The sequence below is a fragment of the Meles meles genome, chromosome 1 (genome assembly GCF_922984935.1).
Source record: "Meles meles chromosome 1, mMelMel3.1 paternal haplotype, whole genome shotgun sequence".
Taxonomy (NCBI): Eukaryota; Metazoa; Chordata; class Mammalia; order Carnivora; family Mustelidae; genus Meles; species Meles meles.
Window position 1 is genome coordinate 165,656,708 of NC_060066.1, and position 24,625 is coordinate 165,681,332.

The following is a 24,625-nucleotide window of genomic DNA, read 5'->3' on the forward strand; positions in this document are numbered from 1 at the left end:
TTTTGAATGTTTGAATGTCAGATGGGTCTATAGTTGAAAAGAAATTTACAACTAAGCAATTGAATTTATTAATGAGCGTTAGTAGGCACATTGTTCTTCACTGGGCTGATTTTGCCCATTGTTCTCCAGTAGTTATTAAATCAGACAAATTCTTACATAGATATGAACATCTAGCATTTATTACAACAAAGTTTCAACATGCTGTTATTTGTTACAGGTAATCTTTGGTAAATCTAGCTGTTCAGAATTTTCAAAGGAAGCCTATACAGCCGTAGTATATCATAACAGGTACTGAATTCAAATATTTCTTTCAAAGTTACTCACTTCTCAGTGGCATTGTTAGCACTCACGTTAGTGTGTTTACCAAATGCTTTGCTGCACTGAATGTGCAAATTCAAGACAGCTGACATCAGAGTTATAATTTTCAACCTGTAGATGCATATTTTCCATAGACATCAAATATAAGACTTTATACACAAAACATCTTTCATATCAAATTCTCTGACCCCTTCATTTTTATTATATGGTTATTAATTATCATTGTGGCCTCTGGTCCTTTGGACTTTCCCTGTTATTTTCCCCTGGATACTTGGTCGTTTTAACTCTTCACAAAGCTTATAGCCATTAGTCAGTTACACTGGTAGTATTCTCAAAATCTAATAATCCTTTGACTTAGGACCATTCCAATTTACTTCTTTCAGAAATTTTTAACTTTGGATAACTTTTCATCTCTGCTTACTTTCTTTTCTTTTCTTTTTGTTTTAATTATTGAATGCTATTGGAGAAAAATAACAAAATTCTACCAATCAAGATGATCACAAATTGACATCATTTTATCCATATAATCAGGCTCCAGGAATTCATTTTATTTCATCTTCTTTTCAGCCCCACCAATCTTTGGTAATCTTGTCATCGTTTTTTTACCCTCTGTCTTTTGGCAGGATGTATTTTAAGCCTTTCTCCTCCTTTCTCTAGCTCCTACTTACTCTCTGTTTGCCTTACTCTTAGCATTCCTACTTTAGTAAGTGGATTGAGATCATCCAACTTGAGAACAATCCACTTGTCTACCCTTTACCTCTGATGATCTCTCCACGGATCTGCCTTTCCTCCTGGTTCAAGGGCAGTTGGAGTGCACACCTGGCCCAATGTCTTTTCCCTCTGCTTTCCTCCAGTCTCATTCTTGATCTTTCAGAGTGTGACTCTATCACTTAACCCTTCTCTTGTCTGCTTCCCTGGCTCCATCTCTTATTGTAAAAAAAAGCTTAAGTCTCCTGAAAAACAAAACAAAGGTCTCTCTTCAGTGTTGTTGTATAGCATGGTTTTTCCCTGCCCTCCTTAAAACTTTATTCTTTCTCACCCTTACTTTATGACACTCTTTGTTTCCTCCCATCTCTGTGGACAGGTGTTTGTTTTGTTTTGTTTTTGGTAATTACTCTAATTTTTCTTTCTTTCCTTTTTTTTTTTTTTTTGAGTATAGACATTCCATGCAAAACACTAAGGTTTCACCCATAACCTTCTTTTTCTATACTTTCTCTGTAAATAATCTTTTACGTATTTCTCAGAGTTACAGTCAGTGAAAATGCTACTACTTTTATCTTTATGTGGATTGCTCCCAGCTCTTTATTTTCAGTCATAACCTTCGTTGTGAGATGCAGACATATATCTTTTAGTGGTCTATTGTGATGTTCAGGGTGCCCTGCTGACTTCTCAATATCCATATGTTTTTCCCTGATTCTCTTCTGGACTTTATCTCTGTCTGACTCTATTTTTATTAATGGTACCACAATTTTTCCAGTTCCTTTGACTCAGAATTTAAAATATCCTCGCTTTCCTTCTTCCTTTCTCTAATATCCTTTACATCTTGATGATTTTCTTTTTGCCTGATTACCAAACATATCCTGTACTGTTCTGTTTCTGGGCCTTTCTTGGATCTCTTTTTCTGTTACAATACTGATTCCCTGTACTGATTGAACTCCTATTCATTCTCTAAGGCCCATGTCATATAGTCTTCCTAAACACAATTCCCTGATCCAAAACTTGAAATATCTGTTCAGCTCTCTTCTTGAAGCACTCAACCTTATATGCTCTATAGCAGGGGTTGGCAAACTTTTTCTGCAGAGGACCCAGTAGGTTTGTTTTAGGGCTTGTGGGCCATATGGTCTCTGTTGCAATTACTCAGCCCTGCTGTTATAGTGCAAAAACAGCCATAGACAATCAGTAAAGTTACAAATGAATGGGCATGGCTGTCTTCCAATACAATTTTATTTATGGATACTGAAATTTGAATTCTATGTAATATTTCATGTGAAATGTTTTTCTTTTTATTTTTTTAACAACTTATAAAAATCATTCTTAGTTTTTGGGCTATACAAAGCCAGGCTGTGACCTGGATTTGGCCTATGGGCCATAGTTTGCCAACCCCTGCTTTATAGCATTGCTATTGATATATGTGTATCTTACTTATATTTCTACTAAATTATGTATTTTTTGAGGGTAATTATTTTTTCATGTTTATCTGTAAAGCCACCACAAAAATAGCACAGTGCTTAGCATAAGGGTGAACAATTAAAAGTACTTGTTGATGAATAACACATAGATGCTTGATTTTTCATAAAAGCCTCCACATAGTATGATTTCAGAAAAAAAAAATGAACTAAAACATTCAGTACCAGGAAAGATACTGATAAAGAAGGAAGTAATTTCTTTAAGTATCTCAATTTGTGGATATGTCTTTATTTTTGCTATTCTCAGCATTAGTAGAATTAAAATGACAGTATTGTCTAACATTGCTAGTAAATTCAACTGTCTCATAATTCAGTGATGATTAGTGAGATCAGTAATAAGATGCATAGCATTTTCTATTCACCAGAATCATCAAATTCTCAAATGGCTAGTATTAATTATCTTTCCTGTAGGTATTAAAAACCTCATCTACCTAATATTTCCGTGATCAAATCTACAGTTGTTAGTGTTTTTGAGGCTTATTTGAAATGGAAGGATATTAGACTTACTAGCATCAGAGGAAAAAAAGCTCCTAATTTGTGGAATAGCCTTCACTTTTAATTAGTTGGAGCCATATGGTTTGGATGAATTTTCATTGAATATAACTCTAAGAGATACTAACTGAATATGGAAGATTGGGATGCTGAGGCTGTATCCTTTTTAAGTCTATATCATAAATAGCAGCAATACTTTTCTATAAAAATGGTCCTAGGGACCACTCTCAATGAGTATTGAGGTGAAAATGCCATTGGTTTGATCAAATATGATACTGGTTGTATTCTTGACAGTGGCTGGGAGCACTTCTAAACTGTGCGACAAATGCATTTTGTAGGTGTTCCCCGATTTTTTTCTTTTTTGTTTGTTTCTTTTTTCTGAGCTGTCAGTACATTAGTTTATGTTTTGTTAACATCTGCTTCTTTAATTAATACAAAATATTCCATAGAGAGCACAACTTGATACTAAGTTGTCTAGGGTACTTGTTTTTTTCTTTTTTACAAAAAGTATTAATCGTTAACATGAAGCTGCACTCCTATAATAGAAATAAATTTTATGGCATGGTTTTAAAATATCTACTTATAAAAGACTCTTATTATTTTTTCTGTGTAATGTGTATCAGAGTATAGAAAGTCTTGCCTAGTCTGCTCTTTTATATAATTTCCAATCTAATGAAGATCTCGGCATCAAGGTTGTGATTAATAATGAATTTTAAAATAGTAGGACTAACCAGCCCATTAATAAAAATGGGATGAGAAATTTCAGAAACAGAGGCAGCTCCCTCAACTGGAAATAAGAGTTAGTTACTTAAAGTTTGGGAATAGAGAAAAATATACTAGAAGAAAAATTAAGCATGAATCCTGAAATTAATTTAAAAATTACTCAAATATACCAATGGAATAATTACTTATTTTGAACAAATTACTGACTATTGATCTGTTTTGTTTTTTTTGTTTTGTATGAAGGTCCCCTGATTTTCATGAAGAAATCAAGGTTAAACTTCCTGCTACTTTAACTGACCATCATCATTTGCTTTTTACTTTTTATCATGTTAGTTGCCAACAAAAACAAAATACTCCTCTTGAAACTCCTGTTGGATATACGGTAAGTATATTTTTGTTTAATATTTAGCTCTTTGATCTTAAAAATAATTACAGTATCTGAGATAGAGTTGGTGCTCAGTATTACTTGGGTATTCCTTATCTGATTCCCCATAAGGGTTAGGAAAAGTCATCGTGGATAAGAAAATACTCATTAATTAATTTAATTAACTAATGTAATTAACTACCTAACATGTGTGAATACTTAGGTGTTGGTCCTGATTATTATGTGTTTACCCAACAATACAGTATAAAATATATTAATTTTAAGGGTTCTTCAGAAGAGAATGGTTTCAATGTAAAATGATTAAAAGAGACCCCTGGCCATTAAAACTCTTTTGGCTTTGATTAAAGGCAATTAAAACTCTTGAGTGTTTTTTGAAAATCATTATGATTGAATTACAAAGGTAAACCTAAGGTGAAGGATATGGAGGTCACGATGTGTTATCACAACTTTGTCAGAAAAATCATGCTGCTACCCAAAAAAGAAAAATCAACTTTGACTAACTTTTTTTTTTGTCTCTTGCAATTTATGAGTGAATTTTGCTAACCGTAACAAAATAAATGTATGTTTATGCTTTTTAGTTTTGTTGTCAGCATCCACATGTAGTCAAACCTTTCCCTGTATACAGTGGCACAATTACCCCCGTTTAAAATGGATTCACTTTGCGGCCTTTTTCTTCTACTCCAGCTTTTTCTGGGATAATAAGAACCATCTATAGATTTAAATATTGCATGGTTAGTTAATAATAATAATGTTTTAAGGATCCTCCTTAGTAAAATATTGTCAGGGAAGCTTTTCTTTAGAGAAATCATGAAACTTGTTATTATTGCCTAATTAAATCTCTTTGGTGTTTGGTGGTATGAGACAAATCTGGCTCATACCAAGTTCTTAAAACAGATTTTCCAAGTAATTCCTTTTGTAACAAACATATTTAACTTAATATTGTTTCCTTTTTAATTAAAAGTGGATACCAATGCTTCAGAATGGACGATTAAAGACTGGGCAGTTTTGCCTACCAGTATCATTGGAAAAACCACCACAGGCTTATTCTGTACTGTCTCCTGAGGTCAGTATCTCTCATGGTGAAACTCTCCAGATTAAATGAAATGAATTTTTTATTACAAAAGTGTTTTTCTCAAACGTGACCTTACTATTCTATCTAGAAGTATATAGATAAGTATAATAAGTATAGGTAAGTATAATAGATAATTCTCTTAGAATTAAAATTACTCTATAGAATACTTAAAGCTTTTAATCAATGTATATTGATTTTAAAAACAAAATAATATGTGAAATATAAACTTAAAAGGCACATTTGGAGAATTTTCATATTGTAACATGAGAAGCTTTCAATAAATGAGTATTTCTTTTAATAGACAACATTTCACCTGAAGTCTGGAGGAAGGAGTACAAACAAACCAATTTTTTAGAATATTTTTATAATTGATGATCATGTAGGTGAAAGTGAAGTAGCTATAAACACACAATACAAAAAACATTAGCAGCTGTGTTGATAACGGGTGTGACTTGAAAGAAACAAAAACACTGGAGAAATCTCAATCAAGAATCAGTAGCCACTATTCAAAAACCAAAGTGCTGTTTGAGAGAACTGTCACGTGATGATTTGAATGTGACTCTTTGTATGCATTAATCTGAACTATGTCTTGGCAGTGTTCTCCTGGTGGCTTTTATTTTTAGAAGAGAACTCAAAAAATATTCACAAATAAATTTGTATTGTTTTTATTTTTGAGAAACAGCGGCAGCAGAAGTCTCCTGCTCTGACCTCCTTTCTTACTGTTCTCTATCACTTCCTCTACCCTAGCCACACAGCACAGCACCTTGGCTGTTCCTCAGTTGTGCAGAGTGCATGCCCGTGTCTGACCCTTTGCTCTTCCCTCTGCTGCCGGTGCTCTGTCACCAGGCTGGGTTCTTTGTTTCATCCAATAGCCTCTCAGACCCTGCCTCTCCAGAGTGGGTGTCTCAGTGTTCTGTTTCAAGTGCAGCCTCCACCATTTTTAATCCCTTTACTTTGCTTTGTCCTCGTAATACTTATCATTAACTTTATACTTCATGTAACTTGTTTATTATCTACAGAATAGAAATTCCAGGAGGTAGTGACTTTTTCTTGTGCATTGCTCTCTCTGCAAGTACTTAGAATAGTGCATGGCTCACAGTGGGGGGTCAGTATCTGTTAAAGGAATGAATAAAGACAGTAGTAAAGAAAGATGACTTCTTCCTTCCCCTCCTTCCCCCCTTACTCCCTGCCAGACCTTTCATTCAGTTTTCCAGGAACACAACTTCTCAGTAAAATCAGCTAGTATTCTGTCAGGGATTACATTATATATTTCAAAAGGAAATATTTTAAAACAAAATCTGATTTTATGGAAGTTGTGCATTTATTCTTAATTTGATTTGCAAATGCAAGGTCAGCCTTCTAAAGGGAAGCTGATGGTTTTCTTTTAGCTACTGTGCTGTGTATGCTCATATATAAAGAATATAGTTGTAATTTGAAATTTGACTATGGATGTATACTATGACTCATACGTGATTAAGTGCTTAAACTTTTGTATTTTTAAAAAATTTTATTTATTGGGACGCCCGAGTTGCTCAGTTGGTTAAGCGGCTGCCTTCGGCTCAGGTCATGATCCCAGCGTCCTGGGATCAAGTCCCATATCGGGCTCCTTGCTCGGCAGGGAGCCTGCTTCTCCCTCTGCCTCTGCCTACCTCTCTGCCTACTTGTGATCTTTCTCTCTCTGTCTCTCTCTCTCTGACAAATAAATAAATAAAATCTTTAAAAAAATTTTTATTTATTTATTTGAGAGAAGAAAGAGATCAGAGACAGGGGTGGAGAGAGAAGGAGAAGCAGACTTACTGCTGAGCACTGATTCGCACCCCGCTCCCAACGTGGGGCTCAATCCCAGGATCCCGTGATCATGACCTGAGCCAAAGGCAGATGCTTAAAAAAATTGTAATAAAATATACATAACATAAAATTTACTATTTTAGCCATTTTTAAGTGTCCAGTTCAGATTGTTTTGAAAGCTAGCCTCTTACATCTAGTTTTTAATTGTGGTATATGTATGTCTAAACAATACATTTTTACTTATTTTATGAATTTAATGGAAAGGTTATTATACTGTATATAACCCTCTGGGGGACTTGCTTTTTTCATTCAGCATAATATTGCCAAGACTTAGTGTTTCTTTATGATCACATAGAATGTTTACATAGTGTATCTATATTATGCTGGCATTTCATTGTACTTAAAATATAATACAGGTTTTTCCCCCATGACCTCCAAATATCCAAAGGATCTGAGCTCTTCCACCTCTTTAACACCATCTTCTACCATCACTGAGCCCCTTCTTCTGCACTTAGAGCTTCTTCTAAACTTTTTCCTACTTCTAGGCCTTTGAATTTTCTTTTCTCTTCCTGAAATTCACATGGCTGGATTCTTTTCATTATCTGAATTCTATATTGAATATTACCTCCTCAGAGAGGTCTTTGCTTACTCCATGAATTTCCTTCCCTCTGCCAAACTGTTGATATATTCTATCATTTTTAATCTAATTGTACTACTTAATACTTAGCACTATCTGAAATTATCTTACTTTTTTCCTTATTTTTCTCTGTAAGAAATGCTCAGCTCCCTGAGACCAGACCTTATGTTTATCTAGAAAACTGTCTAGAGCCCTCAGTAAATATTTGTTGTATGAATTTAAAAAGTTACAGCATTGTTGATACTAGCAAAAACTAAAAAATGAAAATTTTGTTGAGACCATGTAAAGCTTTTCAAAGTGATTAGCCATTTGGCAGTGAGGAATATCTGTTGTGTTCTCCTCCCCACAGAAACATTGGCCATTTCTCTGCATCTCCCTCATACCATTCCACCATTAGGGGAAGGCAGGCATTTCACTGGCGTGTGGAGAGGAAGGACTCTGGGCTGTGAAACACAAATGCATTTGCCAAATCCAGCCATAGTTCCTCCTATTCCAAGGCTTGAGTGCCATTTTGTGATGGACCACCAGTGATATGCAGTGAAGGATATTACCTAACAACCTTTTAAAAAAGTATTTTTAATACATCGTTTGCCCGAGTCCACTGAGTATTTCACTTCTCTGACCTAGGTTAGAGTTGGGCTAAATCTGTGACATCCTGAGGAGCTCGTTAATTTTAACTACATTAGTTGAATGCACTTGATACATCTGTGTCCTCATTTCTACAAAGACCATGCCAGGTTGGACCAAGCATAGTCATGACATGCCATGCCAACATAGATGTATTTAACTGTTAACACTATTGTACACTATTAAGTGTACAATGTATAACTAATATTTTTTTAATTTTTGTTCTTAAAGATTTTATTTATTTGAGAGAGAGAGAATGAGCAAGAGAGAGCAGGAGCCCGGGATAGAGGAGGCGCAGCACGGTGGATGGGCGCGAGTGGAGGAGCAGAGGGAGAGGGAAAAGGAGACTTCCTGCTGAGCAGGGAGTGGGACTCAGTGCTGGCTGGATATGAGACTCAGGATCATGACCTGAGCCGAAGGCAGATGCTTAATTGTCTGAGCCATTTGGGTGCCCCTCGTTTTTATTTTAAAATTATTTAATTTTATTTTATTTAAATTCAAGTTAGTTAACATATATTGTGTAATATTTTAAGATATAGTCTGTTTCTGTCTAAAAATGGAAAAAATTATAGAATTATTGGTATTAGCAAAACATAAAAAATGAAAATTACATGGATCAACCAAGAATTTAATAATTAAATTCTGGTACATTCATACAGCGGTGCAGTAGTTAAGAGGAGTAATACAGGTTTCAATATCCCACCTCAATATTCCAGTAGAACATTCATTCATTCATTCATTGAGAGGGAGAGAGAGAAAATCTCAAGCAGTCTCCACACCCTGCATGGAGCCTGATGCAGGGGTCATTCTCACAACCATGAAATCATGACGTGAACTGAAATCACAAGTAGGACGCTCTGCCTAGTGAGGCACCCAGGCGCCATCCAACAGAACATTTGTAATAAAAATACAAAAACAAAAAATGTAGTGAGAACCAAACTCACACCTCAGGTACACATCAGTAATGGGGTAATAAATAGTTTGGAAAATATACACCAAGTTTAGCAAGGTTAACTTTTGAAGGGTAAGGATAGTTAAAGTTTTTATTGAGTATATCATTATTTTCAGGGTGTCACTCCTGGCCTCACCATTTATTAGTTGTAACCTCAGCTAAGTTTCTTAATCTCTCTGCTATGGACTGAATTCTGTCTTCCCACCTCATCCCCCCCCTACTGCAACCCCCAAATTCATATGTTGACGTTCTAACCCCCAATATCCTAGTTTTTGGAGATGAGATCGGTGGGAATTAATTAGGTTCAAATAAGTTTTAGATGAGGTCAGGAGGTTGGGGCCACATGATTAGTGCTTTAAGAAGAGATATCAGAGCACTCTCAGTCTTGGCTGTGTAAGAGCACAGTGAGAAGGTGGCCGTCTGCAAGCTAGGAAGGATTTCTCACCAGAAACTGACCGTGTTGGTACCTTGATTTTGGACATCTCGTCTCCACACTGTGAGAAAATAACTTTCTGTGGTTTAAGTCACCCAATGTATGCTATTTTGTTATGGCAGCCCAAGCCAACTAAAATATTCTCTGTGCCTTAATTTTCTCATCTGTAAGTTGAGGATAATTAATGTTTATAAGAAAGGGTACATTGGTGATTAAACAATAGTAGTCTGTAGAGCATTTAATGTTGTACATGTTTAGCACATGAAAAGTGCTAAAGAAATGTTTGCCAGTATCATGGCATTCCTATTATTGCCGTGCTGCTTATTAGAATTTTAAGACCGCAGTTCTTACCTTAGCATGCATCAGAATGCCCTGGAGAGTTGTAATGCCGGCTGTTGAACTTCACGCCCAGAGTCTCTGATGCAGGGCATCTGGGTTGGGGCTTGTTTATGTATATTTTCAAGTGCCCAGATGACATTTATCAGACTTTAAGAACCACTATATTTAAAGCAGTCAGTGTTCATTTTATTTGTGTATTCTGTTTTTTTTTTAAGCGGAAAACAAGTGGAGTTGAAAGAGCTAGTACTGTTCTTTTTTTTTTTTTTTTTAAAGATTTTATTTATTTATTTGACAGAGAGAGAGATCACAAGTAGGCAGAGAGGCAGGCAGAGAGAGAGGAGGAAGCAGGCTCCCCGTGGAGCAGAGAGCCCGATGCGGGGCTCGATCCCAGGACCCTGAGATCATGACCTGAGCCGAAGGCAGCGGCTTAATCCACTGAGCCACCCAGGCGCCCCGCTAGTACTGTTCTTTAAGTATTTTTGAATTTATGCACTTGCTTTTATAAAATTTCTTTTTTTCTTTTTCTTTTCCTTTTTTTTTTTTTAAAGATTTTATTTATTTGACAGAGAGACACACAGGGAGAGAGGGAAAACAAGCAAGGGGAGTGGGAGAGGGAGAAGCAGACTTCCCGCCGAGGAGGGACCCCGATGCTAGATGATCCCAGGACACTGGGATTGTATTATTAGTTGATTTTCTTTTCTACATGTGATAAAAAAATGAAACCATGGGAAAGAAATCTCTAAATTTTTTTTTCTTGATACTTTTGTCATTTATTTCAAGGATATTTGTAATTGCTTGTTGAAGCCTTTTTTTTTTTTATAATGACAGTTTAGCATCTGTGTCATATTCGTGTTTGTTGATTGCCTTTCCTCATTTGAGATTTTTTTGGTTCTTGGTGTAATGCAAGAGTTTTTATTCTATTGAAGACATCTTGGGTATTATGTTATGATCTCATCTTATTTAAGCCTTAGGCTTTAGCAGCAGGGGGAGGCACTATTGCCACATTCGTGCAACAGGTAAAGGTTCACATTCCTCATTCTCCTGTGGTTTCTGGGTGCTTATTAATGGATAGAGGTGGGATTTCAGGCTCCCACCAGACCTCTGCTGACACATCCCTGTATGTGAGGAGGAAGGGGCACCTTGGTACTGCTCCCTGCTTGACTTCCACTGATACCGCAGTTGGTGGGGGTACTTGTTACCACTGAGCTGGGACCAGTTTCCATCTCTGTCTTCTCTGATACCAGCCAGTGGGGGTGGGGTGGGGAAACAGAGCACCTCATTACAGCCAGCTGAGGGTGGACACCTGCGCTCCCTACTCAGCCTGTGGAGGAGGGGTGGGCCCGCAACTTGTTTCCTTGCGTTTGGCCAGAGTAGGGCAGTTGTTGGCTTTGATTAGAGAGAGCAGGCTTCTTTTGGAGCTTGTTTTTGTCAACTCCTTTTGGTGTTTCTGGGTTGCCAGCTTCTCTTGCACCTAGTCCAGGATCGGTGAGGCAAAAATAAAACCCAGGAAACACTACTTTGTATTTCCTCACATCCCGAGGTCCCTAGTCATTTGCATTCTTCTTTCTACCTTTCAGTGTTTATTTTGTGTATCATATTTAGGGTTGTTAGCTGTATTTAGCAGGAGGAATAGAGAGAAGTGAGGTACTCTTTTTAAAGGTAACTTTATGATCTAATTTTAATTAACCTTCCTAATTTTAATTAACCTTCCTGGCAATTTATATCAGAAAAGTTTTCTAACCCTTATAACAGAATTCCTTTGCTGTGAATATTTTATAGCCTTATTAAAACAAAATAAGCATTTTTTACAAGAAGAAATATTTTAAACCGTTAAAATGATACTATAGATATGAATATATTGACATGAAGAGAGATTCACGATATAACATGTGAAAAACAGGTTCCAAAGAATGTTTTATATAAACTAAGCAAGGGTAGAGTGTGTATAAAAATACATGTGCACAGAGGAGCTGGAGTGATATAAAGGGGGATGTCTTTGGGGAGATAGAATTTTCACTGTATATTTTCTCCTCTTTCCTCCTTGAGCATTTTAATTCTCTTGTAAGAAACAGTGACTTTGTAATAATGAAATAAAAGCTTTACATTCATTTATATTTATATAAATATATATATAAATATATAAATATATTTCCACAGGATTTTTTTTCTCATTGAGGTATTATAATTTTTTTGTTTTCAGAATTTCTAATCAACTTAAATATCTGTGATCATCATATTTAGTATATTTAATATTTACTGTCTTATAGGTTCCTCTACCTGGCATGAAATGGGTAGATAATCACAAAGGTGTTTTTAATGTTGAAGTTGTTGCTGTTTCATCTATCCATACACAAGTAAGTGAGTTTTAATAATTTTTATTATCAGTTTTCACTTGAATGAACATACTTGTCTAGTACTTAAATCAGTTTTATTATCTGCTGTAATTTACGAGATTATATATCAGAAAGTTTAAATTTAGAAGTTACTTTTTAACCCACTGAACCACCCAGGCACTCTAGAAGTTACTTTTTAAAGGAATTAACCAAAGCCTTTTAATATCCATAAGCAAACTTTTGCTCTTCAAAATGTCACTGACTTCATTTTGAAAATTCAGTGACTTTCTTTTTTTTAATGTAAGTTTCTGGTACATTGCAGAATTAGAGTTGAAAACCATCATCCAACCTCTTTTATTCCTCATAGACTCAGATATTTCAAATGGTAGAGTTTGTAGGGATTATTTGCTCTATATTCTTCACTGTTTATCTGGATTATGCCAGGCTCTCCTCAAAGCCTGTATATTTAATCTTTCTTTAGCTGGAATATATTCCTCCTGACATGTACTTCTTTTCAGTAAGACTTCTGCATACCTCACGTTTTTCCTGGGGACTTCTAAAAAAAATTTATTTATTTGAGAGAGAAAGAGAGTGCATGAGCACACAGAGGGAGAGGGGCTTGATTCCGGGACCCTGAGATCATGACCTGAGCTGAAGGTAGATACTTAACTGACTGAGCCGCTCAGGTGCCCCTCTCCTGGAGACTCTTAAACATAGCAGTCCCATTACTCTGTATCATCTTAGCCTGCAGTTGCTACTGCCTGTACCTCTAATCTGTACTCTTGCACTTTTCCTTTCTCTCATTCTGTGTGTGTGTGTGTGTGTGTGTGTGTGTGTGTGTGTGTGTAATATGTGTGTATGTATGTGTATGTACATATGCATTTATTTATTGGTTCTTTCCCCATTAGGCTGTAAGCTTCATGGAGTCAGGGATGTTGGTACCTGTCAAGGAAAGGAACTTCCCTTCAAAGACCTTAACAGTGTAATAGGGGAAAGTGTAAAAATAATTGCAGTAAATGAAGTTAGTATTGTTTTAGACGTATGCATGAAGTCCTTTGAAGAGTAGAGAGTGGTCTGCTCTGCTGGGAACTGAGATATTGTATTGATAAGTAGACATTTATCATACAGAGAGAGGGTGAGCAATTCAGATGATAAAAAGCAAATGCAAAGGGATAATATGTAAGGACAGGCAAGTAATCTGGTATGAATATAATTTATAGTGCATGGGGCAATTGTGATGGTTGAGAAAAGAAGACCAGGGTGGTGACAGGTTATGAGGGACCTTGAATGCCAGAGAGTTTATAGAGTCTAAGTAGCTGGTAATTTCTAACCTGAATTGGAAGGATGAGAGAAGTAAATTTGGTTGCATGCTAAGAGAGATTGTGGAGATGATTCTGGAGCTATAGTGAGTTTATTTTTGAGCCTGTTGGGTTTGAAGTGCCTCTACTTCAGATAAAAATACCCCAAGGCAGTTGTAATTAATTTCAAGTTTAACATTGAAGGTGGCAGAGTGAAGTGATAGCTGAAACTATACTGGTGCGTGATGGAGCACTGGAGAAAATGTAGAGTGAGAAGGGGCAAGTGTTTAAAATGGAATTCAACTTGAAAAGGGAAGGGGCAGTGTACAGGGATTTCCAGGGCCACCCTCAAGTTCAAGGATTTTCTAGCAGAACTCACAGGACCCAGCATGTAGTCACATTCACAGCAATGATTTATTTTAGCGAAAGATAAAATAGAATCGGCTAAGGGAAAAGAGGTCAAGTCCACAGGAAAGAAAGCACAAGCTTCCAAGATCCTCTCCTGGTAGAGTCCCATAGGGTGCGTGGAAGCAGCACGTATGAAATGTTGTCTACCAGGGGAAGCTCATTCATTAGAGACTTAGTTCCCAGGATTTTTACTGTAGGTTGTAACATAGGCACCTTCTGCCTATCACATACCAAAATTCTTGATTCCCAAAAGGAAAGCATGTTTTCAGCATGAAGCATATTGTTTGCGCAAATCATTTAGGTATGGTGAATCATCCCCTATCAGTTGGAAGTCTCTTGAAATCCAAGTTCCCAGATGCCATCCAAGGATCAGTTGTGTAAGCTGATCTTCCAAATGATAGCAGCTTGCTATGTTAACTCTTTTTTCTGCAGTGAAGTAGGGAAAAGTAAGATCAGGAACCTCTATATTACGTTTTAAAACAACAACAACAAAAGGTAGTAGTAGATAGGTTTTAGCATTATACAGGTAGATCCCAGTAAAAGAGTGGCTCCAGTGGAGTTTTTCCCTTTCTGATACTGGATATGTTCTGTTACCTATAGTCTTTACCCTTTTGATAAGAAGATTGATGTTACATTTATACTGTTAAAATGGATTCTTTCCCGTAATAGTATCATATTTTTTCTTAAGTATAAAAATAGATTATTCTTCATGTGTCATTATTTTCTTTTTGGAGTTGGTGGTATATTTATCTTTTACTCCTAAGTTTGTTTTTGTAGAGGTGGATACAGGTGTTGTCTTTAGGTGACAAAGAGGGATTGGGGCAAAATACATTATATAGATGATTTAGAATCTATGAATGTTGGAGAAGATAAAGTGGAAGTATCTACCTTTTAGCACTCAGGCATTCACCGACCTGATGAGTAATACTCAAGATTTTATAAATTTTTGCCACTATGTAAGACAATTTCATCATGTATGTCTTCTTAAAAGGATCAACTGAACACAGTGTTTCTTCTGATGTTTTATACTTTGCTTGTAGCTCTTTAAAATTTACTGGATATCAATAATTTTTTTTGTTCATTTAAATCCTACATATCAAATCAGAACAATATTAGAGCTATAAATGTGAATGAAGCTGTTCAGCATTATTGTCTTAAAGTTCATTTTCACTATTAACTAAGTAAAAGTCTTCCCAGAGTTCCAACAGACTTCTCACATCTCTGTGGTCAGCGCTGTATACACCGTCATCACTGTACACATCCCATCAGTAGGGATAGAGCAGGCTTGGGGAGCAAGCATCTGCCCTGGGACTGGGCACATGGTTGCTTTAAATAAGACTGTGGTTCTCTTGGTGTAGGAGGAGGTTAAATAGTAGCAGTCAGAATATAGTCAGGAGATGGAAATTGCCAGTAATTCGAATGGAGTCAGTTTAGATACAAATAATTGTTAACTGGGTTATAGGTAATTCACTACTAAATGGGGTAGAAGAAAATTCTGTGGTTGTAATAGAGATAGTTGCAGAAAATGATAAGGAAGGAACTTAGAAACCTAGAGGAGGATCCTGAAGGCTAAGAATCAGACCTCCAAGGAGACACTACGACTTCAGGCACACATTGCCTGCCATGTTAGGGTGTGGAGGGCACCCACTAGCGGACAAGAGCCACCATTGCTGCTATGAACACTGCTGCCACATCCCTCACCTTTGAACTCTCCAGCATTCACATCTGCTAGCTAGCTACCATTGGGAAAACGAATAAGAAAGAAAGCTGTTTCCTGTATCCTCTCTGGCTGAGCTGTAACCAAGGCCAGCTGACAAAGGTGAAATGCAATTCAGAGAGCCAGCTCCAGTATTACAAAGTGGCAAAGATGGTGGGTTTGGGTGGAGCTGAGCGGTAATAAATTGATAATGGACAGAGGCCTTGTACTAACAGACCTGCACAATCATTAAATTCTAAAACAGTAAGATGGACTCACGCTGGGAGAAAAAAAATCCTTAATTAGTATCAATAGAGTTCTGAGTAATCAGTAGTGTTCAAAATGGCCACTTTACAATAATAAATGAGAATAGGTATAGTGTTTAATTGGAAACAGTGTTTGTATATATTTATGTACTTTTTTGTATTACTAATTTATATGAGCTATTTTATATAAAATATTTTACATATTTTATATATGCTATTTTATATAATATAAAATATTTTGTATTTATCTGGTCCAAATTTGGGGGGATTTACAGTTATAATTGGTTAGTGCTTTTGTTCATTCTTTGTTTCAGGATCCTTATCTTGACAAATTTTTTGCTCTGGTCAATGCTCTGGACGAACACATGTTTCCAGTCCGAATTGGAGACATGCGAATCATGGAAAATAACTTAGAAAATGAATTGAAGAGCAGTATTTCGGCGTTGAATTCATCTCAGTTGGAACCAGTGGTCCGATTTCTTCATCTTCTGCTTGATAAACTGATACTTTTAGTTGTTAGACCTCCTGTCATTGCTGGCCAGATAGGTAATTTTTACTTAATGTTTGGGGAATTAGGAGATTTGTAACTTGGTATTTCTAGCTTTTGCAGAAATAGAATCATTTACTGTTTTTTATCTATAAGGACTGTGTTTGATTTGAGGGAGGAGAGGGCAGGGTGTTATTTACTTGTTTCTGATGCTGGAAAGTAACTTTCTTTTGTTTTTATAAAATGTGCCATATAGACTTCAACTTAGATTATGGAAACAAATTCCTTTATCCACTTACCAAATATTGATGACACACTTACTATATGCCAGACACCGGCTCTGTCCAAGGCTTAGTTCTTGATTTTAAGGCTCTCACAGACTATTTTGGAAAACAGGCAAACAGATAAATTATTTTGCTTTTTACATGATGTTTGATTTACGTAGCCTGCATTTTTACTCATCTGCTATCCTCTATTTAAAATAGTTCTTCTTTTCTTCATTGACTGAAAATCTCTATATTCTTTTTTTCTTCTGTGTTATTCTGGAATTAGAAGTATTCCTGTTTCCCACTGTCTTTCCAAGATTTGTTCCTCTGCTTTTGCTAATAGTTCCCACCCAAATTCTGCAAAGTAGTTGAATTTGTAAGAAAGACACATTATAAAAATCTGTGTTGAACAAAGGAGAGGAGTGTTCAGCTCCTTGGAATTTTATTTTATTCTATTTATTTTTGTTTTTTTAATTTTTAAAGTTTTTCAAAATTTATTTTTATTATGTTCAGTTAGCCTGCATATAGTACATCATTAGTTTTTGATGTAGTGTTCAGAGATTCATTAGTTGTGTTTAACCCCCAATGCTCATCATCACACATGCCCTCCTTAATGCCCATCACCCAGTTACCCCATCCCCCCACCCCCTCCCTTCTGTAACCCTCAGTTTGGTTCCCAGAATCTCTCATGGTTTGTCTCCCTCTCTGATTTCTTCCCATTCAGTTTTCCCTCCCTTCCCCTATGGTCCTCTGTGCTGTTGCGTATGTTCCACATATGAGTGAAGCCGTATAATTGTCTTTCTCTGCTTTAGGGGGGACTTGTTAGTAGAGGTGATCCTTGCATCAAACATTTGAAGATGAGTAGGAGTCTGACAGGCAAATAACTAGTCCAAGGAGATGAAATAGTATGTGTATGGTATACAGACAGATAAGTGAACTGAGAAATTTAGGGGAAATTATAAGTAGTCATAAATTGGAGGATTGGTGATTAATGATGATATTGGCAGTGAGGGAGATGAAATGGGATCTTCTATGACACTTTCGGGAATTGGGACTATTATCCTGTAAGGAATCAATAGCTTTTGAAGGGTCTAATTTTAATTAGGGAAATAATGTAACCCAGTTTGGCTTTTATAAAGATGAGTGTGCTGGGGCGCCTGGGTGGCTCAGTGGGTTAAGCCGCTGCCTTCGGCTCAGGTCATGATCCCAGGGTCCTGGGATCGAGTCCCGCGTCGGGCTCTCTGCTCAGCGGGGAGCCTGCTTCTACCCTGCTCCCTCTCTCTCTCTGCCTGCCTCTCTGCCTACTTGTGATCTCTGTCTGTCAAATAAATAAATAAAATCTTTAAAAAAAAAAAAAAAGATGAGTGTGCTATGGGGAGATGGGTTGAAAGTGAAAAAATCTGGAGGCAAAAAGACAAATTAGGAATCTTGCAGAATTTCATACAACAAACTGAGGTCCTGCCAAAACAGGAGGTGACAATGAGTTAGAGAAGAGGGCTGGGTTAAGAAATACTGAAGAGTTGTTGTATAGCGAGCGTATTGTCACAGGAGTCCTAGGAGAGGATTTTAAGAAAAAAATTCAGCATCGTTCATTTTTGTAGATTATGTAAAGAAGATAATAATGTAATAGTAACAGACATTTGCGCTTACTATATGCCATCAATACTGCTATATGCTTTATTCATAGTAACTTATGAAATGCTCACAACTGTGTAGGCATTATTACCACTGTTTCACAAATAAGTAGAGTGATGAACATAGTGCTTGAAAATTTGCCTCAGGATTCAGACCCAAGCATCTGACGTAAGAGTCTCAATCTTATTTACTAAAGAGGTGTCCAGTGGTGAAATTAAGAGTTTTAGTCAAATGGTGAAAGTAGAAACCAATTTACAGAGAATTAAGTAGTGCATAGTGTATGATGAAAGGAATACAAAACTTACACACTGTTTTTCAAAGAAATTCAGTTAGAAGAGGAAGCAGGGTTGATTGTGGCATAAGAATGGAATCGTTTGAGCATGTTTATGTGCTTTGAGAAACTAGTGGAGGGGGGAGAAAAATATAAGAGGTGTAAAAGATTTAATTAATGAAGCAAGCCTGTAGGAAAAAAGTCAAGTGATCATTGTTATATAGGAGAGGAGCACTGCTTTCTTTGGTAGGGAAATTAAAATGGTTTCAGATTGGATAAATTTGGAGTATAAAGGTGAGGACTTTAATACTTTATAAATTTCTACTGTGAGATAAAAAGCAAAATATTCTGAGAAGGGGCTAGAGTGGGCCTGAGTTTTGAAAATCGGTGGACCTGATGGTTTGGAATAGCTATTGTGAGGAAAAGGAAGAGGAATTAAGCAGGAACACAGGTAAAATTGCTACAGCCCACTTAGGTCTCTGCATCTCTAGTTTCTTTTCTAGTTCAGGATATATAGATTAATCATCCTACATGACCACTTTTTTTTTTTTTTTTAAAGATTTTTATTTCTTTGCGAGAAACAGAGCATGAGCGGGGGTGGGGGTGTTGATGGGAAGGGTAGGGGGAGAAGGAGAAGCCTTGAGCAGGGAGCCCAACGGGAGGCTCCATCCCAGGATGCTGAGATCTTGACCTGAGCTGAAGGCAAATGTTCAACTGACTGAGCCACCCAGGCACCCCTTCCTACCTGACCACTTTATCGGATTATTCCACTTTTAGGAAAATTTAATTGGCCTTATTTCTGTGCATAATTTCGGTCTTGATTGAATAAATCAGATTCTGAGGCTTAATTGCCCGAAAGGCTGTTTGTTTTATAAACTTATTTAGTGTGCTACCAGAATTTCCCAAATTTTGCAAAATTCTCATTATATACTCACTTGAATGACTGGGTAGATATTGCTTAGCCTGACATTGAAAATGCCGTACCATCTTACCTCAGCTTGTTCCTCTAGGCGCCTAATTCTTTTATCAATTCACTCGTGTCAGTCATGATGCTTATTCGCTATTCTCCTTTCTTAGTATTTTAAGTTGCTATTTTTTAAAAATTTTTAAAAAAGATTTTATTTATTTATTTGACAGACAGGCAGACAGAGAGGGGAGGTGGGGCAGGTTCCCTGCTGAGCAGAGAACCCGATGGGGCTCGATCCCAGGACCCTGAGATCATGACCTGAGCTGAAGGCAGAGCCTTTAAACCACTGAGCCACCCAGGCACCCCATTAAATTGATATTTTTCATAATCTATTTCATTGTTAATATTTTTTTTAAACAAGAGTAACACGTGCCTATTGTAACTTAAGTTTTCAGAGTCAAACAAGAAGTGACTTTTCAGAGGTGATACACAAGATAGATTTCTTTTTTTTATGTGCTATGTATTGTTTTACAAAATAATAGGTACCTGTTGGTTGAGTTTTGTTTTTTGACTGAGCAAACCCATACAGTTTTCATGTTTAATTAGTAAAATAAGTATTTTGAAATTTTGTGTAGAAAAATAATTTGGTTCACCTAATACAAGATATCATTAAAATCAACCTCAAATATCATTTTTATACACTTACTGTGCATTATCACTATACTTAACACATATAGAGATGACAAAACCTTGATCTCTTTGGAATTTACAGTTTAAAAAAATTAATGCAAAAATGTGTTCCTCCCTCTTAAAAGTTAATCTAGGTCAAGCATCTTTTGAAGCCATGGCATCAATTATAAATCGGCTCCACAAAAACTTAGAAGGAAATCATGACCAGCATGGCAGGAACAGCCTTCTTGCCTCATACATCTATTATGTTTTTCGCCTACCAAATACTTACCCTAATTCACCATCACCAGGTACTTTATTCCTTTTACTTGGAAATTATCTTGCATAGACTGTATGTTCATGGCCAGATTGAAATAATCTCACAGTCCCAGTGGGATGCGTTCATTCAACAGCAAGTATTTATTAAGTGCCTGCTGAGTAGCATGGCCTATGCTAGGTGCTGGAGTTACAAGGATAATTAGATTACATCTTCAGGCATCATTATTTATATAGATTCCTTTAATTTGAATTAGAGCTTGGTTGAATTAATTTTTGGAAACCTTGAAAATAAGTTCTTTGTCTCTGGAAGCATTTATCATTCCTTGTTATGGTGAGATGAATAGAATGTTATATTTGTCATTTGGAGTGTTGACATTAAAGATGGAATAGGATGGCTTAGTTCCCTGATAACTTTGTGAAACCTACAATAATGTAAAAGGATATTCTCTAGAAAAGCCCTGATCTCTTCATGGTCAGTGAAATAATATATCTTTTGTGAATATCAGCGCCCAAAGTGGTTACTTGGTTTTATATGACATTGGTGGTAGTGTGGTGGTGGGGTGGAGGGAAGTCAGAGTTTCAATAACTCTTTAGTTGTTAGTTAATGATTATGTTGTACGTACCTTTCAATCTGCTCACACATTTGTATGAATCATCATCACTAATGATAATGGTAAGTGCCCTTTTCCAACTGTTGGTAACATTAATAATGATGATAAATACATATGACATTGATTATGAAAACTAGACATAATAGTAGTCTGACTCTAAGTTTTAGCTCGTTTTATTTCTTAATTGCAAAAAGAAGTAATTGACTCATTCTGGGTTATTTCTTCTCTCGATTTTTAAAAACTGAAAAGCTTGAGGCTCTTAAGTTATATTGTGGATATGTACAATATTCCTCCATTTTACCCTTTCATTCAGTACACTATTAGAATTCCACAGATTTTATAAAACATCTTTCTTACATGCTGACCTGAAAGATTGTGTAAATTAATTACTTGACAGGAGTGTGTCATTTGCAAATATGAAGTATTTCTTTAAGAAAATGAGGATAAATTATGGATATAGTTACTGGGTATTTTTATATTCATAGAATATGTTGAATGATGGTTGAATATAGTTGATTTTAAACAGGAATTCTTGCTTTTATAACTTGGGCTCTTAGAATTATGTAGAGTATACATACATAAGTATATCATAATGATGCCATTTTGGTATAGTTCAAATTGTCATTGATGAAGATGCAGAAACAAAACACAGTCTCATTCAAGAGATGTTGACAGTAAATTGGCTGTCTTCCAGTGACCTTGTATCAAGGACAGAGTAGGAGGGGTGGGGAAAAAGGAAGAGCCATCAGCCGGAGCATTTTGATACACTCATATCTGAAGTGAAAGTAATGTGTATGTGTGTGTTTTCTATCTTGTTTTTTATTGTACATTTAATATATAATCAGAAACATCGACAAGATAGTGATTTTATCATTGCTATGTGGTTTTGTCAACTGCTGTAAAATAGGATATCTTGGTGTAGCTGTCATTGTTTTGAGTTTTTTTAATTTATAGTATTTTTCATTTAGAAATAATTCACGATTTGTGGAATTTTGTAAAGTGACAGAGATTTTTCCAGGTCCTTTCCTGACTAATTTTCTTTGTTTAATTGTGTGCTATTTTATATACAACTCTAGGTCCTGGGGGTTTGGGAGGATCAGTTCATTATGCCACAATGGCTAGATCTGCTGTGAGACCTGCAAGCCTTAATTTAAATCGTTCTCGGAGCCTTAGTAATAGTAATCCAGATATATCTGGGACTCCCACGTCACCAGATGATGAAGTACGGTCAATCATCGGCAGTAAGGTAAACTGAAGATCACATCTGTACATTTGGTTTTCGGTTTATGGAAAGTGAGAAATGCCCAATTTTAATTTATTAATTTTAAAATGTTTTTGAGTTAGTAACAGGTAAGACATTGTACCTTTCTTTCAATCTGCACTAAGTGCCTCATGTTTCTATTAAATACGCTTGCTGTTACAAACTGGTTTGTGCAGTCTGCTCAAGAAAATCTGCCAAATTAAGAAATTTGTCCAGAATGACCAGTCCATATAGCACTTTTGTCTGTGTGGTACTCCATCCTGTGAAAAATGACAAATTTCCTGTAGAACTCAAGAGACCTGACTGCTGTGTAGAAGGGACATCACATCATTGATTTAAAATATGAGCCTCCATCCTTTCTCTGAAAAATATCAAGACCATTGATTAGCCTTGATTGGTAATAGAGCTGTCTTTCAGTGGAAAACTCTATATAAAGATGCCCCAGAGCTCGAAAAATATGATTTATTTAATGATGGTTAATGATTATTCCAGGTAACAAGTAAGAAGCTAGCTAGTGTAAGATCTAGCTGCATTTTATTTCCAGCATCTTTATTAATGCCCCCTAAAAAATTAAGGAATAGTTGTTACCTTTTTATAGGTAATATACAAGAATAACTTCAAATGTAAACAAGCTGGAAAAAAACAGACTTAGGCCAGTAAATCGTTTTATATACAAATGTATATAAAACCCTCTCAAATGTATTTTTTGCCATTGGAAAGGAGGAAGATGTCATCGCTGCAGAATCACAGCCAATTTTTCCTTGGCACTTTTAGTCTATTGATTAAAATCTAAGGAAGAATTAATAAATATGTTCTAGCCTCTGTGTTTCACCCTTAGCCTGAACTATAATAGATCTTTTTTTTTTTTTTTTCAAACAGTCTTGGTTTGCTACATGAAATACTTTAACATTGATCAAAAACATCAAAACTTCTCATATCTGTTCATATAGCTATAGAAATTTTACATTCAGAAGCTTCTAATGAACTTAAGCATTGCTCTTTTAAAGTAACAAGTAATTTGTAAAGTAATTGCCACAGATCAAAAATATATTTTGTAGTCTTATATTTTAAATAACAAACATGGATTTTAGTAACTTACAGATCCATACAGACCTTATTCTAGTTAAATGACTTCCACTTTTTGTGAACTCCCTGAGAGTGACGTGCAGATGCCTGTACGTGGGCTTGTGCAAAGTAACCTGAGTAACACAGCAACTGCCAAAGGGAAGGCTCCTGCGCCCTTCCCCCCCATATATTTCCATCTTTAGGAAAAGAACTTAGGTTTTTTTTTTTATCCTTTTATTCATTCTTGAATGTACCTCATATAATAGAGCTAGTACTTAACATTATTTATATATTATAATTCTTCTGTAGAATGAATCTGATTTGTGAATAAGAAATTTTCCTGTTAAAGAGCTACAGAGGTGAAAAAGACACCATTGTCCTCAAGGTTCTACTTTTAAAATGCCTCATAACTTCTCTAAATTTGCATTATGTCTCATCTAGCATAATTGTCGAGTTTTCCTTTATATGGTATATTGGACAGATGATATCATCAAACTTTAGAACAAAGGTTTACATATATTAGAAAGATTATTTGCCTTTTTTCATGTAGTTCATAGAATGAGACATGATGACATTAACTTCTGCTGATATATAATGTCTGTATAATTATATAAACTTCTGAGAAAGCTATCATAAGATGAGAATTTGTCTCATGGCACCATAGCCTCTTCCTAGTCAAGTTTTGTTTAAATGGATTTTGTGTTTCCTCTTGGAAAATTTTTGATAGTTAACTTTCTTTTGGAATATCATTTAGTCATAATCACTAATAGTGTATATAATTTTATCTCATTGTTAAAACCATAAGGAATCTGAAGTTTATTTATAGCTTCTGTTCATTCTGACTTCATTGGCCTGGAAATTCAAGAAAGTGTGTGTGTGTGTGTGTGTGTGTGTGTGTGTGTGTGTGTGTGTGTGTGACAGAGAGAGAGAGACAGAGCAAGACAAAGAGAAAGCACACACGTATGACCAAGCACAAGTAGGGGGAGGGTTAGAGGGAAAGGGAGAAGCAGACTCCCTGCTGAGTGGGAAGCCCCATGCAGGTCTTGATCCCAGGACTCTGGGATCATGACTTATGCTGAAGGCAGACACTTAACCACTGAGCCACCCAGGTGCCCCCAAACTTTTTTTTTTTTTTTTTTTTGGTCTTTCCTCTGCTTCAGCCGTGGTCATACCCTCGATGTGGTCATTACTAATAACATTAACCCTCATAATCTCAGTTTC

The 24,625-nt window shown here is 36.1% G+C and overlaps 1 protein-coding gene across 13 annotated transcripts in view; it reads left to right on the forward strand.

Moving 5' to 3' along the window:
- DOCK7 (dedicator of cytokinesis 7) overlaps window positions 1-24,625 on the forward strand; it is a 220,722-nt gene that overhangs the window by 115,131 nt on the left and 80,966 nt on the right. For all 13 annotated transcript variants that reach the window (XM_046006342.1, XM_046006260.1, XM_046006266.1 and 10 more), the window contains exons 16-22: window positions 218-288; window positions 3,963-4,101; window positions 5,066-5,167; window positions 12,220-12,306; window positions 16,268-16,499; window positions 20,335-20,499; window positions 22,155-22,324. In XM_046006342.1, coding sequence (XP_045862298.1) covers window positions 218-288; window positions 3,963-4,101; window positions 5,066-5,167; window positions 12,220-12,306; window positions 16,268-16,499; window positions 20,335-20,499; window positions 22,155-22,324 — 966 coding nt within the window. The remainder of the gene's footprint in view (window positions 1-217; window positions 289-3,962; window positions 4,102-5,065; window positions 5,168-12,219; window positions 12,307-16,267; window positions 16,500-20,334; window positions 20,500-22,154; window positions 22,325-24,625) is intronic.